This window comes from Equus przewalskii, chromosome 6 (assembly GCF_037783145.1).
Source record: "Equus przewalskii isolate Varuska chromosome 6, EquPr2, whole genome shotgun sequence".
Taxonomy (NCBI): domain Eukaryota; kingdom Metazoa; phylum Chordata; class Mammalia; order Perissodactyla; family Equidae; genus Equus; species Equus przewalskii.
The window spans coordinates 73,853,823-73,870,257 of NC_091836.1; the positions used below are offsets into that span (position 1 = coordinate 73,853,823).

The following is a 16,435-nucleotide window of genomic DNA, read 5'->3' on the forward strand; positions in this document are numbered from 1 at the left end:
TTTACATAGGCTATGCCATAGGCTCCTATTTTTCCTCTTTCTTGTTTTTCCTTATAAAGTCTCATCTTCTCACAATATCAGTTATCCTTCAAAAGGCAAATATGATTAGTTTGCTTAAAATCTTACCAGTAAAGCCATCCTTTTATTCAAAAAAAAAGCTAGTTCACTCTATAACCTTTGCCAACTTCTCTCCAGCCCTCAATCTTGCCATGACTTCCCTTTCGTGTGTTCCAGAGCTTCTACCAGCTTTGGGATCATAATACATGGTTTACTTTTCTATGACGTTAAACTTACTTTTCCCTTGAACTTGATTCTACTTTCTTTTCATCTCTGTGATAAACTACTTATCTTTTGTGCCTGTGTGTGTGAGGAAAATTGGCCTGGAGCTAACATCTCTGCCAATCTTCCTCTATTTTATGTGGGATGCTGCTACAGCATGGCTTGAGTAGTGGTGCTAGGCCTGCCCCTGGGATCCAAACCTGTGCACCCTGGACAACGGAAGAGGAATGCAGGAACTTAACCACTATGACACTTGGCTGGCCTCTCTACTTATCTTTTTAATCCCTAGTGAACATCTTCTCTCTAAAGTCTTGACTGTCCACTTCAAACAGTCAGTGACTTTTCCTTTGCAATACTCATATTTCTCTTACCCATGTTGATGGGCACAAATATTACATCTTTTGGTAACTATTTGTTTACTTGCTCTAAGTACTCTACTATTATGTAAAACATGAAATAAAAGGACCATATCTTAAAGACATTATGTCTCCATATTTCACCCACTTCTTGATGCAATGGAAGCTACTAAACTGTCAGTGATTTGAGGTTAACTGAGGCATTCTTTATGCCTGATAATATCACACATTGCAATAGTGTAAAGGTTGCTTTGAATCATGAGAACACCTTATGTTCTATGTCAGCAAATGGGGAAAGTGGTGGTTCCAGGATTCCTAAATATCCCTTCATCAGCAAATTCACTCATCCTCTATTCAAATCAAAGACAGCCTATTCTCTTAATTCTCAACAAGAGGGTGCTTCCTTCTAGAAAGCAGCACAATGTGGAGGCATAAGGTTACCGCCAAAGGATCCCTGTGTGCTGAATCCTACATGGGTACAGAGGGGATTATTTGAGACGAGGAGAATAGCATTCTACAACTACGTTTTTGAGTGGCAGACATAAGTCCAAAAGGTCCTTTCTTCTGTTCACAAATGAATGCGCTAATATGTATGCTATCTTGTACTTTGTTTTAGCTCTTTTAAGAAGCTATTATTTTTCCAAATTTTGCTACTGTACAAGGAATAAGTATATTAAAATAGAAAAGAACAATAATTTATGTATGCAAAATTTATATTTCCAATCTCTTAAATTGTTTTTGGGCTTGAAGAAAAATTTATAGTTCAAAAAATAATTATTACCAATTTATTTTTCCCACCAACATAAAAGACACAGAAAAGAAAGAAAACTTAACTCTACAGCTTTCAGCTTCATCCCACAAAATTCTATCCAGTTCTCCTATCTTAAAAAAAAGAGAGAAAGAAAGAAGAGAAGAGGAGGCAAAGGAAAATAAAAAGCTATGTTCCTTTAATATATCCTTCTCTTAAATTGCGGTAATCTGGAGATTGTTCATGAACCTCACCACTGGCACTGTTATTTTTCATTTCATTATACTTTCATACCACCCACTCATCATTTTTGATGTCTAGAAATAATTAGATCTCACTCCCGTCTTCAATGAAGACTTTGCCATATGGCTTTTATTTTATAATTCCACTTACATTATTGTTACATTAATAGATGGCTTCAAACTATATATGGATGAACACATTTTACCCCATTCAGTATTCCCATTTTCCTTCCTCTAACCATGAATTTCACTGCACTATACATCATCACACTGTAGGGGAGAAAGACATTTCCTCTCCCCAAATGGGGGTTCGTCTGGCCAGAGAACGAATTAAATTCACATGAGACAGAATAGCAAGAGAAAATTAAACAAAGCTTTATGAGGAACCACGGCCTGGGGCCTTTCTTCCCGAAGGAAGAAAGGGCACCGAAGAAGTGGGGTGCACATAGTGGTTATATACCCCCAAACGGGGTGTTTCACATGTGATTGAAATGTCCCTCCCACAATAGTCACAAGATTGCCCTGTCAGCACAGTGCTTGATGGACACAGCAGGTAATGGTCTGCTATCTCGGTGGGCGTGGCAGGAGGCAAGTCTATGTCTGGAGCTGGGAGGTCACAGGTGAGCGCAGCAGCAATCGGTTCCTAGCCTAAGGAAAGATGCTTAATCCTTAAGGAATGCCAAAGTTGGGAGGGGGAGGGAAGTCAGTTACAGGAGGTTACCAGACTAGCACAATAAAATGCAGATTTTAAGTCCTTGCCTTTGGTATTGATTAAGAGTTTTTAGAGAGAAGGTCATCTCCTTTCTTCTTCCTGGTACAGAGAGGGAGACACTTTTTACAGATAGAGATTTACCTTACAAATGTAAGCGTGTCCTAACAAAGGGCAAGTTCCATTCCTCAGAGCCTCCTTCCCTGTCCCAGTTTATCAAAAGCAATCAGCCTCAAATAATCCTGATGCCAAAGAGACATATCTTGGGGTGGCCAATTCCAGGTCCCCACAACACATACGTTGATCGTCATCTATAACTGTGCCGACTCTGAACCTAAATTCCAGAAGACTGCAGCGTGAGTACAGCCTCCTGTTCTCCCACACTCTCACACCAGCACGGGGTCCTTCTCTCTAGGTAAGCACGCTGTGAAACATCGTTTCAACTATTCCCTCACCAGCCTACTCAAATATCTTATACTATTTTCTTTCTTAGCTATTTTGCAACTCACTGACATTGTTATTGAATTATTTTGCTCCGAGTCTGGGCTGTTGAACACTACCGGAGATTAGTATCACTTAAATTACATCTCAATTTTCCTAACTCTAAAATGTGATTAATAAAAATATATTTTCCTTTATTGTGTTGTTCTGAGGATTATATAACCCAGTATATGTGTTTAGTTAGCCTCCCAGCACATCCTGAGCACCTAATAAGTGTTAGCTGTTATTGTGAGAAACCAGACTCAAAGAACAGCATTCTGGTTGTGCTACTTAGTGGGTGTTTCATTTCCACTTCCTAAAAGTCAAGTAACCTCTCAGTGCCTTTGTTTCTTTATAAGTATCATGGAAATAACAATAATGAGTACTCATTCAAATGGTTTCTATAAAAATTAAATAAGAATATTCATGTAAATAAGAACATATTAATGTAAATAAGAGTTTACACTTAGGAAAGTAGCTGGGACTTAGTGAACGCCCAACAAATGTTAGCTATTAACAAATTCAATTAACCTACACTTACTACCTTGTCTTTATGTAAGATTAGATATTGTTGCTTAATAGGGAAAAGTAAGAATTATAAATTCCCTAAAAATTCCTATTCTTAAATGTATGCTCTCTTTACCACCCCCATCCAAAGACGAAAGGGAAGGGATCTTTCTCCCTCTCCACAGTTCGTCATCTACCATGTGTACTCTAAACCAGTCATCTGCTTTCAGACAGATTCACAATATCAATAATCTGTGTCCTCTTAAATTTAAATCTCTCACCACTGCATCCTTTCTCTTAGTTAACTTCACTGACTTTAAAACAAACTCACTAATGTTTTGCTGCTCTCCACTTAGCCCATATCTCGCATATTTCCTGAAAGAACATTCCCTGTTTCCTAACGTTAATTTATTGCCCCTACAGATGACTGAAACTGCTTTTGTAAAGTACGTCACTGATTGCCTAAAAACTAAGGAGAATATCTACTGAATTTTTTATTTATTTTCATGTTCATCTCCTTCATGAGACTGTGAGCATCATAAAAAAGAAGATACTGGGACCCAGTAAGTTCTTAATAAATTCTAAGTGAAAACTGAATGTTCTGTACATCCTCTACAGTCTAAATATTTCACAGATTTTTATTCTGCCACTCAACCTTCTGACTCTCCAGAGATAGCCAGTATCTCCGTAAATGCTTTCTACTCTCAATTTTGTTCAACTGCTTTCTTAGAATATATTCCTTCACCATGTAACTACCGTGAGTTATATAACCAGAAGACGCTCTGTAACAGGAACTTCTTAGATTCTTGCATAAAAAGAAAGATACTGAATCAGTGAGTTTTTTCAATCTTTGAGAATATTCTCTTCTTATTCTCTAGAACCAAATCTCATCACTCAAACACTACTTAAGTCTCCTATAAACATGTATTCTTATTTCTCTATCTAGAAATCTTTCCCACTTACCTTCCATCTGCTTCACCTGAAATAATATCTCACAGGATAATAAGAATTGATGCCTTCTGTAAATCCTCAAAATGATTGTTTCCATTGCAGTGTCTAGACAAAGCTACTTACTGGGAATGGTTAAAAGATATGACAGTGATGGCTTTTGCTGCATTGAGGTCTCTGTGGACAGCTTGGTATCTCTGGTGCTTTGTAATGGGACATTATGATGCTCAGGAGTCTCTTCAGTTTTCAGAAGGCCCAGAAGTCCCCTCATTATACACATAGGGGACATAAACATGGAGGGAAACAAGACTGGGACAGGACTATGCACAGACATATTAACACCAGGGCTGACGTATAACACTGTGACTCCCCAGAGCTTGTGTGTGGATAGAACTCATCTGTTTCTATCTTGGAGAATGCAGTCTCTAGAGGTAGACCTATAGCGTCCAGTGTTACTTGACTGTTAATCAAATGTTTAGCCTACGGAGAATCCTGTAAGAAGACCAAGAAGTGCAAATGAGTTTAGTATGGATATACAGTCTAAAAATTAATATAGGGCTCAGAAAATGATAACGTCACCAAGATCTGAAAATTCAGGCTATTTCCAAATCTCCATTTTATTATTCCTTTGCCCTTGTGCCGTCTTACTGTGGCACAATTTTCACACATCTACTTACTTCATAATTCTTCTTACCATAGTCACTCGTACTCACAGTCTCAGACATATTCTCCTATCTATTCTTTTATCATCGGTTCATAAGTCATATTTTTTATATCACTGGATCTTAAGCTTCTGATATTTTCTCGTTTAACATAGCAATTCAATGGTACTTTAAATATTCATACATTTCAAATATTGCATTTCTCTTATTACTAATGCATTTGAGCATCCTTTCATATGCTGTACAAGTCACCTTTATGTAATTTGTGATTTTTTCCTCATGTAAAGTAGGTGATTTAGGTCATTGATTATTTTTATTGTTGATTTTGAGTTTTTCTCATTGATTTGCAGATGCTTCTTAGGTATTCCAATTAAAACTTGGCAGTGGGAAACCTTGCCAATAACTTCTAATTGGGCATCTGTTAACTTTGTCTATGATGCCCTTATTTGAAAAAAAATCCTCCATTTTCATATAAAGTCATCCAAATTTTGCCTACATTTTTTAATACTCTGAATTTTTGACCTTGCTTTGAACATTTGTCCCACCTTTTCCCTTCACTTAAACCCCTCAGATCTATATTTTGGACTCACTTCCAGCCTAATCTCTTAGAATCTAGATTACTGACCCCTGGACTGTGTCTTGGACACTATCCCTCTTTCCTTTCTCCCTTTGATTCTGAGTGGTCCTGGATTTTTCTAGCCTGACCCACTCTAAACACCAGTTATATTGTCTTCCTTAAAAATACATACAGCTCACTTTTTTTCCCTTTCTTGTTCTTTTCTATTTGTAAGACAAAGCTATTAACTTCAAACAACTTTGAAAGTGCCTAAAAATAATTCTCTTTCATATTCTCCACATTTAGTTCCATATCACCTTATCTGCCTATCCAGGTGTAGTACTCCTTCTGGGAACAATGTGAATGCTCCCTGAAATGAAAGTTACGGGTCTCTGGCCCCATTAATAATTTGATTATAAAATAAATGTTGTTACATTTTGTCATCAGGGAAATATAGCATAAATTTAGAGCAAGGAAAAAGTGAATTTAAGAGTTATCTTATTTACACACCTTGTAAAAATTTTTCGAAATAATGTTAAATGTTTTATTTTGACACAACTTTTAAAATGAAGAGTACATCTTAACAATGTTATTGTTGTAAAATTACTAAATATTAGATAACAACACCTAAGGGTACATTAGTATACATTTTAACAATTCCTCATGTAAATTAAGTAAGAAATTTTAGTTTTTTAACATGTGTGATGATTTAATATTTGGATAGCATTAACATATTTACCTCCAAAAATATTTTGGTAACTTACATCCTTATTAAAAGCACATATTAAAGTCTCTTTAGTATCTTATATCTCCAGCAACACTGGATCTGACAATCATATTGTATTTTTCCAATTGTATACAAAATAAGAAATTATATTTAACAGGTTATTTTAAATTTTGTGGCTACTTCATTTTAAATTATATTGAGCAATTTTTAATATTTATTGATGATTTCAATTTATTTTCTAAGTACTAACAATTTAAATTCTATGCTTTGTTTCTATTGGTTTATTTTGTCTTTTGTCATATTGATTTATATGAATGCTTTGCCTAAGTAAACTAATTCATGTCATGTGTTGAATAGCAAATATTTTAAGACTTTGATATTTCTTATTATTTTTATGGGTCTTTATATGCATGTGCGTACGTCTGTCAATGTACTGTTTCTTAGGTTATGCCCTTATTTGGAAGGTAGAAATTATTCAAAAATACTTTTTTAAGGAAGAGCTTTTTCTTAATTTTATAGTTCCATTTTTACGTATATAATGTTGATCTAGCTACACATTGTTTTAGAATATTGTAATATTTATATTTGGGTTAAGAAATTAGGTATATATTTAGCTTTAAATTTCCCAATTGGCTATTAAATAATCCACATTTTTCAAATGATTTAAGTGTCACAACATTCATTAAATTTATTCCTTATTTTTCCTATGTATATAATGTTTTTTCTGTACCTAATATTCTGTTATAATGAGATATGTGGATATTCTTTGTACATATATCCTATTGTATAAAATATTATGTCTTTAAAATATATTTTATTTATTTTAAAAACTACTCCCAAGCATTACTTGAAATATGAGTTTTTATTAATTTTCCTATTTCTCTGACTTTAAGCTTCCGTAAGAAGATATAAAAATTTTAAGTTAACGATGTCATTTGTTTAGTCACAGTGAAACTGTGGGATTGTTTTAGTAGGACAGATCTAGTTAAATAGTATGAAGTAAGTGTTTCTGTTTCCTCAAGTGAATGCTCTTACAACTCCCTGTCAGAGTGTTCAATGATTTCTATGTGTGTTTATGCACAGCTATGTCCATGAGTGCTGCATCTGTGAATAGGATCTGTCATTCTATTTTACTCTCTAATAGTATTTTTGAATGTAAATAAAGGTTTATTTTTAGAATGTGCTACTTGCTGACTGCTTATAATTTTAACAAATTGTTAGGGAAAAATTCTTGTTTTACATTTATAGTAAGTTTGAAGTAAGAATGAAGAATATTACCTTCTTCCAAAAGGTATGAATATCTTAATTTTTAATTCATTTCATTGACTAATAAATAAAGAAATAATATTAAATTATCATGCTATGGTGGAAATTCCTGACTTTTTCTATACATTAAAGGGAATTATGACAACGACCTATGAAAAATCTATTTTTATATGCAATCACTGCTGTTTTAAGCTCCATGGCTTTGATTATAAGTTGGATGGAGCAAAAATTTCTTCCCTAATTAGATTCAGGTTAGTGATTTTATTCAGTTCTCAAAGAGGAATTAATTATTAATTTTATGTTTTAAGTCAACTTCCTTTACAATGTATCTTCATTTACATTATGCAAATAATTTCCAAGTTTTGAATCAACTGACTGCAGCTTTGATTTTCAAGTTGTTGTAAACTCTTAACTTTGATATACATTTAAATGTATTTTTTAAAGGAAGCTGGAAAAAAGGTCAATATGATGTCGTCAACTGGATGCCATATTACCTTTGAAGATTGAAAGTTATTTTTATTATCACTCCAGTATATCATTTATAATTTTTCACTTCCTTAATTTCAAATATAAGTAAGAACTCCAAAGGAATCTAATAGCAAACCCACATTTTCCCTAGATATAGTTCTTCACCAAGTCCTCTCTCTCTGTGTTACACATTTGCTGATTAAGATTGGAATTTAAGAGCCATTAATTTACATATTTATATATTTGCTACCAGTCAACTTGTCTCATATATATCCATGTATCTTAATATATTTTACATTTAACTTTTACTTTCAAGTTGTTTACAACAACCTGAAATTTATGTCAAACAATTTATTTCAAAATAGTACTGCCTCTTAGGAATACATGCTAAAAAGACTGAGTCATGAGATTGATGATTCAGAATTTCCAGTATCGAAGAGGAGAGATGACTGTGAGTTGGAATATTTGGAGTAATCCTTTAAGGAGATGTAATGCTTGCCAAGTTTGCTCTCAGTAATTTATAGGCAGAGTTCCACAAAGTAATCAACTTTAGCTTTATCTAGTAGCATACGTGTCTGTATTTTTCCCTAATTCGATGATGAGAAAGAGGATAATGAAAATGATTTGTTGCTAGAGATAAAAAAGATAACAATATCTTCTCCCTTTGAAGATCTTCATGAATGGCAATTCCACACGGTCTGCAGTATAGAGTAGGTTTTATCGCTTCCCCAAATGAGTAGTCATCTGGTCTCATGTTAGTGATTAAGTAACACACGTTTTCTCCATTCCTTTGAAATTACCCCACAAAAAAGTTTTGCTTTGCTGATATTTGTTAAGTTCAGAAAAGATAAGAAAAGATCTAATAAAGCAGATAAGTGAGACATTTATTCTGCACAGTAAAGCATATCAATTTCTGTAAGTCTAGAATTAAAATTGTGAAATTGGTAGTAAGTTAGAGATATGTAAAAGATAGTGACAAAAGTTTCTCTGAGAATCAAGAAACAGAGTTGTCTGTTGATAGATTAGTGAGAAGAGAAGAGTGATAATACTTTGGAATAGCTCATGAGTGAACTATTAAGAAGTCTGCAAACATCATTTTAAGGTTAGAGACCAATTGTAACTTCTATGTTGATCAAGTTAACTGCACCAAGTGCATTGATAAATATAAACTATGTGTTTGGGTGACTTCTTTGTAGATATTTCTTGCAAGGTGAATTTTTCTGGACAATTGTAAATATTATCTTTTGTTAGACAGAAAAGATAGGGTCATGTGCTGAACGATTCTGTTATCAGAACTTCCAACATCACACTTGAATTGAAAAACGTGGATTTTATTACCATTCTTGATACTTATAAATCTTTCAACTAATGGCGTACCATAAAAAGTCTTAATGTTCAATTGCCTTATTTTTAACTTCCTTAAATAAATGTATTCCTTCTCACCCCTTGACTAAAGTTTTCTGCATCTAAATCTCATGTTTATTTAATCTAAAGATTTTCACTCCTTCTTCATGGAAAACCACCTCTGAATCCTGCCACGGATCTGTTGGGTCTTCACGCTATAGATGATGGGGTTCATCAAAGGTGGGAATATGATGTAAATGTTGCCCATAAGCACATGGACCACAGGAGATCAGGATATAGAAAACCAGAACAGCACAGATATGGGAGATGCAAGTCTGCAAGGACTTGAGGCGCCCCTCCCGGGATGCAATAGCCAAGACAGAATGCAGGATCAGAATGTAGGACACAAGAATTAACATGGAATCAAACAAAAGAGTACAAATCACCAGAGCCAAGGCATAGAAACTGTTGAAGTGGATGTCAGAACATGCTAGTCTCAGCAGGTCTTGGTGAAGGCAGAAAGAGTGAGAGAGGACATGGGAATGGCAGTAGTGGAAAAACTTTAGGCGAATTATGGGAGCAATGATGAACATAAAACTCCTTACAAAAACCCCCAGCCCGATTTTGATGATTCTGGCATGGGTTAGTATGGATGTATACCTAAGAGGATTACAGATCACTGTAAAACGATCAAAAGCCATGGCGAGAAGGACACCAGACTCTGTGAGGGATAGACCATGGATAAAGTAAGTTTGAGCAATGCAGGCATCCAGGCTGACTTCCTGGCTGAGGCCCCACAGAATCCCCAGGACCGTGTGCACTGTGGACAGCTCCATGCACAGGTCAGTGAGGGCCAGCATGGCCAGGAAATAGAACATGGGCTCATGCAGGCTTGGCTCGGTAGGGATCACATGGAGCACCAGGCAGTTCCCTGAGAGTACCACAGAGTAGATACAAGAGAAGGGGATGGAGAGCCAGGGATATTCCTGTTCCAGGCCAGGAAAGCCTGTTAGGAGAAAGTTGGAGGAATTGGTGTCATGAGCAGCAAAAGCAGGCATGATAATTTCAGGTGCTTTCTCTATGAGCCAGAAATTACGTCCACTTGGTAGACAACTTTCACACAAGTTGTTTTCTCATACAGGACCACTTTTGTGGGTTATCACGTAACACAGAATTCTTTACATTAGATTAAAAATAATATTTACTATTTTTCACATTCATTATCCAAGTACATTTCCACACTTAAGAATCTTGTTCTAGAGGGGAGAGCCAAGATGGCACCGTGAGTAGTCCTCTTTGTCTCTCGCCCTTCGAGTCTACAATTATTTGGACACTTATCGCTTGACAAAGGATAGCCAGACAGCATCTCAGGACGTCTGAGACACCCACGCGACTATACATCGGAAGGCGGATGGACTTTCCTCCGGGAGGATGTGGAAATAGGTGAAAACTCTCCGACCCCGACGGGCAGCCTAGTACCCGCAAGCGGCTTTCTTCCAACGGACGCCCCCAGAGGATCCACACACATCTAGGGCAGGAGCGAGAACACAACAGAGGAGCGACGGTGGAAACAGGTGACCAGAACCCTACCTAAACCCCCCGCAATTACTCCTAAACGCAGAGGGAAACTTTGGAGTTGCACACCTGAGCCCGCGGGGAGAGTCTCTCCCCGCCATTGGCGGGGAGACCCAGCCTGGTGCTCGGGGCGCCCGGAGGGTCCCAGAGAGAGACACGGAGGGCACGGAGGTCTCCCAGCTGCCGTTGCCCGCCCCGTGGGACTAGGGATTGCCGGAGATCTCGGAGAGGACCGGGGCTGGGGGAACTTTCAAAGGCCGGTTCGGCGACCCGGAGGGGAAGCGCCGGAGCTCCTCCTGGGCAGCAGACAAAACTCTCCGTCTGACGTTAGCAGAGGGGCCACGCTGAGCATTCACGGCTCCGGGAGAGGCCCGGAGAGAATCCCAGAGGGCGGGGCGACCCCCAGCTGCCGTTGCCCACCCCGTGGGGCTAGGGATTGCCAGAGATCTCGGAGAGGACCGGGGCGGGGGAACTTTCAAAGGCCGGTTCGGCGACCCGGAGGGGAAGCGCCGGAGCTCCGCCAGGCAGCAGACAAAACTCTCTGTGTGCCGTTAGCAGAGGGGCCACGCTGAGCATTCACGGCTCCGGGAGAGGCCCAGAGAGAATCCCAGAGGGCGGGGCGACCCCCAGCTGCCATTGCCCACCCCGTGAGGCTAGGGATTGCCGGAGATCTCGGAGAGGACTGGGGCTGGAGAGAGTTCCAGAGACCCAGCTTAGTAGCCTAGGGGGAAACGCTACAGGCTCACAGCAGCCTTAGGGAAAGCCTCTGCACAGCACCAGTAGAAGGCACCCAGCCACCAGCCACAAGGCTGGAAGACCCCAGGGCAAAAGCAGCATAGCTAGGTGTACTAACCACAGACTGTAGAAGATGCCAATAGCTCTCCTGCGACCCATAGAGGACAAGTGAGATTTGGTGGGTGCCGACAGCAACGGAGCGAAAAATATAAGTGATCCCACCCCTGGCCGCTGGAAAAGCCCATAACACCGTTGCAGACCCCAAGGAGAGAGCGCATCTAGGTGGGCAACAACAGTAGGCACCTGCAGCCTGAAGCCCCCCTGTGACGGCCCCCACGGCAGAGGAGGGAATCCAAAGGGCCACTGTGGCTACAAAGAGGGGCCCAGGCCCAGTTAGCAACTACGGACAGGGTTCCTGGTTGGTGAAGTATAAACAGCTGCTCCCCCCACCGCAGCAGCTGAAACAAGTGAAAGGAGCAACTAAACTCTATCTCCATGAGGAGGCACAAATCAACATCATCAAGCAATATGAAAAAATACATTAAATCTCCAGAACAGAAAGAAAGTAACAAATACACAGAAAACAATCCCAAAGAAAATGAGATATATAACCTAAATGATGATGACTTCAAAACAGCCATCATTAGGATTCTCAATGAGTTAAGAGAGAATTCTGACCGACAACTCAACGAGTTCAGGAGCTATGTCACAAAAGAGTTTGATACGATAAAGAAGAACGAAACAGAAATATTGGAAATGAAGAACACAATAGAGGAGATTAAGAAAAATCTAGATGCTCTGAACAGTAGGGCCGATAATATGGAGCAAAGAATTAGCAATTTGGAAGATGGCAATATAGAATTGTTGCAGGCAGAGGAGGAGAGAGAAGCAAGACTTAAAAGAAATGAAGAAACTCTCCGAGAATTATCAGACACAATTAGGAGATGCAACGTAAGGATTATAGGTATACCAGAGGGAGAAGAGAAGGAGAAAGGGGCAGAAAACCTATTCAAAGAAATAATGGCTGAGAACTTCCCAAATCTGGTGAGGGAGATGGATCTTCAGGTGACAGAAGCCAATAGATCTCCAAACTTTATCAATGCAAGAAGACCAACTCCACGGCATATAGTAGTGAAGCTAGCAAAAGTCAACGACAAGGAGAAAATATTAAGGACAGCCAGGCAAAAGAAACTAACCTACAAAGGAACCCCCATCAGGCTATCAGCAGATTTCTCAGCAGAAACTTTACAGGCTAGAAGAGAGTGGAATGATATATTCAAAAATCTGAAGGACAAAAATCTACAGCCGAGAATTCTCTACCCAGCGAAAATATCCTTCAAATACGATGGAGAAATAAAAACTTTCCCAGATAAACAAAAATTAAGGGAGTTCATTGCCACAAAACCTCCTCTTCAGGAAATCCTCAGGAAAACCCTCATTCCTGAAAAATCCAAAAAAGGAAAGGGGCTACAAAACCAAGAGCAGAGGAGATAAGTAGAAGGACAACAACAGAGAGTAGCAGCTCTTCATCAGAACAGATTAAACCATGGGACGAGAAACAAAGGAAACTGAAGAAAACCAGAAAACAAGACACAAAATGGTAGTGGTAGGCCCCCACGTCTCAATAATCACTCTAAATGTAAATGGATTGAACTCCCCAATCAAAAGACACAGAGTGGCAGGATGGATCAAAGAACAAGATCCCACAATATGCTGCCTCCAGGAAACACACCTCAGCACCAAAGACAAACACAGACTCAGAGTGAAGGGATGGAGAACAATACTCCAAGCTAATAATGAACAAAAGAAAGCAGGTGTCGCTATACTAATATCAGACAAGGTAGATTTCAAAACAAAACAGATAAAGAAAGATAAAGAGGGACAGTATATAATGATAAAAGGGACTCTCCACCAAGAAGACATAACACTTATAAATATATACGCACCCAACACAGGAGCACCAAAATTTGTAAAGCAACTCTTAATAGAACTAAAAGAAGACATGAACAACAATACAATAATAGTAGGGGACCTCAACACACCATTAACACCAATGGACAGAACATCCAGACAGAAAATCAACAAGGAAATAATAGAATTAAATGAAAAATTAGACCAGATGGACTTAATAGATATATATAGAACACTTCATCCAAAAACAGCAGGTTACACATTCTTCTCAAGTGCACATGGAACATTCTCAAGGATTGACCATATTTTGGGAACCAAAGCAAACATCAATAAATACAAGAGAGTTGAAATAATATCAAGCATCTTTTCTGATCATAACACTATTAAACTAGAAATCAACTACAAGAAAAAAGCAGAGAAAGGTGCAAAAATGTGGAGACTAAACAACACGCTTCTCAACAAACAATGGATCATTGAAGAAATTAAAGAAGAAATCAAATATTATCTGGAGACAAATGAAAATGAGAACACGACATACCAAATCATTTGGGATGCAGCAAAAGCAGTCCTAAGAGGGAAATTCATCGCAATACAGGCTCACCTCACTAAACAAGAAAAAGCTCACGTAAACAACCTCAAACGACACCTAACAGAACTAGAAAAAGAAGAACAAACAAAGCCCAGAGTCAGTAGAAGGAGGGAAATAATAAAAATAAGAGCAGAAATAAACGATATTGAAACAAAAAAAACAATAGAAAGGATCAATGAAACAAAGAGTTGGTTCTTCGAAAGAATTAACAAAATTGACAAACCCCTAGCCAGACTCACCAAGAAAAGAAGAGAGAAATCGCAAATTAATAAAATCAGGAATGACAGAGGAGAAATCACAACAGATACCAATGAAATACAAGAGATCATAAGAGAATACTATGAAAAACTATATGCCAACAAATTGAACAACCTGGAAGAAATGGACAAATTCCTAGACTCCTACAATCTCCCCAAACTGAATCAGGAAGAAATGGAGAATCTGAATAGACCAATCACAAGTAAGGAAATAGAAACGGTAATCAAAAACCTCCCCAAAAACAAGAGTCCAGGACCAGACGGCTTCTCTGGAGAATTCTACCAAACATTCAAAGAAGACTTAATACCTATTCTCCTCAAACTGTTCCAGAAAATTGAGAAAGATGGAGAACTCCCTAACACATTCTATGAAGCCAACATCACTCTGATCCCCAAACCTGACAAGGACAACACAAAGAAGGAGAACTACAGGCCGATATCACTGATGAACATAGATGCAAAAATCCTCAACAAAATTTTGGCAAACCGATTACAGCAATACATCAAAAAGATTATACACCATGATCAAGTGGGATATATACCAGGGACACAGGGATGGTTCAACATCCGCAAGTCAATCAACGTGATACACTACATCAACAAAATGAAAAACAAAAACCACATGATCATCTCAATAGATGCAGAGAAAGCATTCGACAAGATCCAACACCCATTTATGATAAAAACCCTCAGTAAAATGGGTATAGAAGGAAAGTACCTCAACATAATAAAGGCCATATATGATAGACCCACAGCCAACATCATACTCAATGGACAAAAGCTGAAAGCCATCCCTCTGAGGACAGGAACAAGACAAGGGTGCCCACTTTCACCACTCCTATTCAACATAGTACTGGAGGTGCTGGCCAGAGCAATTCGGCAGGAAAAAGAAATAAAAGGAATCCAAATAGGTAACGAAGAAGTAAAACTCTCGTTGTTTGCAGACGACATGATCTTATACATAGAAAACCCCAAAGAATCCACAGAAAAACTATTAGAAATAATCAACAACTACAGCAAAGTAGCAGGGTATAAAATTAACGTGCATAAATCAGTAGCATTTCTATACACTAACAATAAACTAACAGAAAAAGAACTCAAGAACTCTATCCCATTCACAATCGCAACAAAAAGAATAAAATACCTTGGGATAAACTTAACCAAGGAAGTGAAGGATCTATACAATGAAAACTACAAGACTTTCTTGAAAGAAATAGGCGATGACATAAAGAGATGGAAAAACATTCCTTGTACATGGATTGGAAGAATAAACATAGTTAAAATGTCCATACTACCTAAAGCAATATACAGATTCAATGCTATCCCAATCAGAATCCCAAGAACATTCTTCACAGAAATTGAACAAACAATCCTAAAATTCATATGGGGGAACAAAAGACCGCGAATTGCTAAAGCAATCCTGAGCAAGAAAAACAAAGCTGGCGGAATCACAATCCCCGGTTTCAAAACATACTACAAAGCTACAGTGATCAAAACAGCATGGTACTGGTACAAAAACAGGTCCCCAGATCAATGGAACAGAATTGAAAGCCCAGAGATAAAACCACACATCTATGGACAGCTAATCTTCGACAAAGGATCAGAGGGCCTACAATGGAGAAAAGAAAGTCTCTTCAACAAATGGTGCTGGGAAAACTGGACAGCCACATGCAAAAGATTGAAAATTGACCATTCTTTTTCACCACACACCAAAATAAACTCAAAATGGATCAAAGACCTAAAGATTAGGCCTGAGACAATAAGTCTTTTGGAAGAGAATATAGGCAGTACACTCTTTGACATCAGTTTCAAAAGAATCTTTTCGGACACTGTAACTCCTCAGTTGAGGGAAACAATAGAAAGAATAAACAAATGGGACTTCATCAGACTAAAGAGCTTCTTCAAGGCAAGGGAAAACAGAATTGAAACAAAAAAACAGCTCACTAATTGGGAAAAAATATTTACAAGCCACTTATCCGACAAAGGGTTAATCTCCATAATATACAAAGAACTCACACTGCTTAACAACAAAAAAACAAACAACCCGATCAAAAAATGGGCAGAGGACATGAACAG

General features: G+C 38.1%; 1 protein-coding gene across 1 annotated transcript; it reads right to left on the reverse strand.

Annotated features, from left to right (window-relative positions):
• Nucleotides 1–9,446: 9,446 nt before the first annotated feature.
• Nucleotides 9,447–10,350, reverse strand: LOC103554170 (olfactory receptor 51V1-like). Its single transcript, XM_008525100.2, is given in 2 exon segments — nt 9,447–9,582; nt 9,584–10,350. Coding segments are annotated over 2 exon segments (903 nt in total).
• Nucleotides 10,351–16,435: the final 6,085 nt, after the last annotated feature.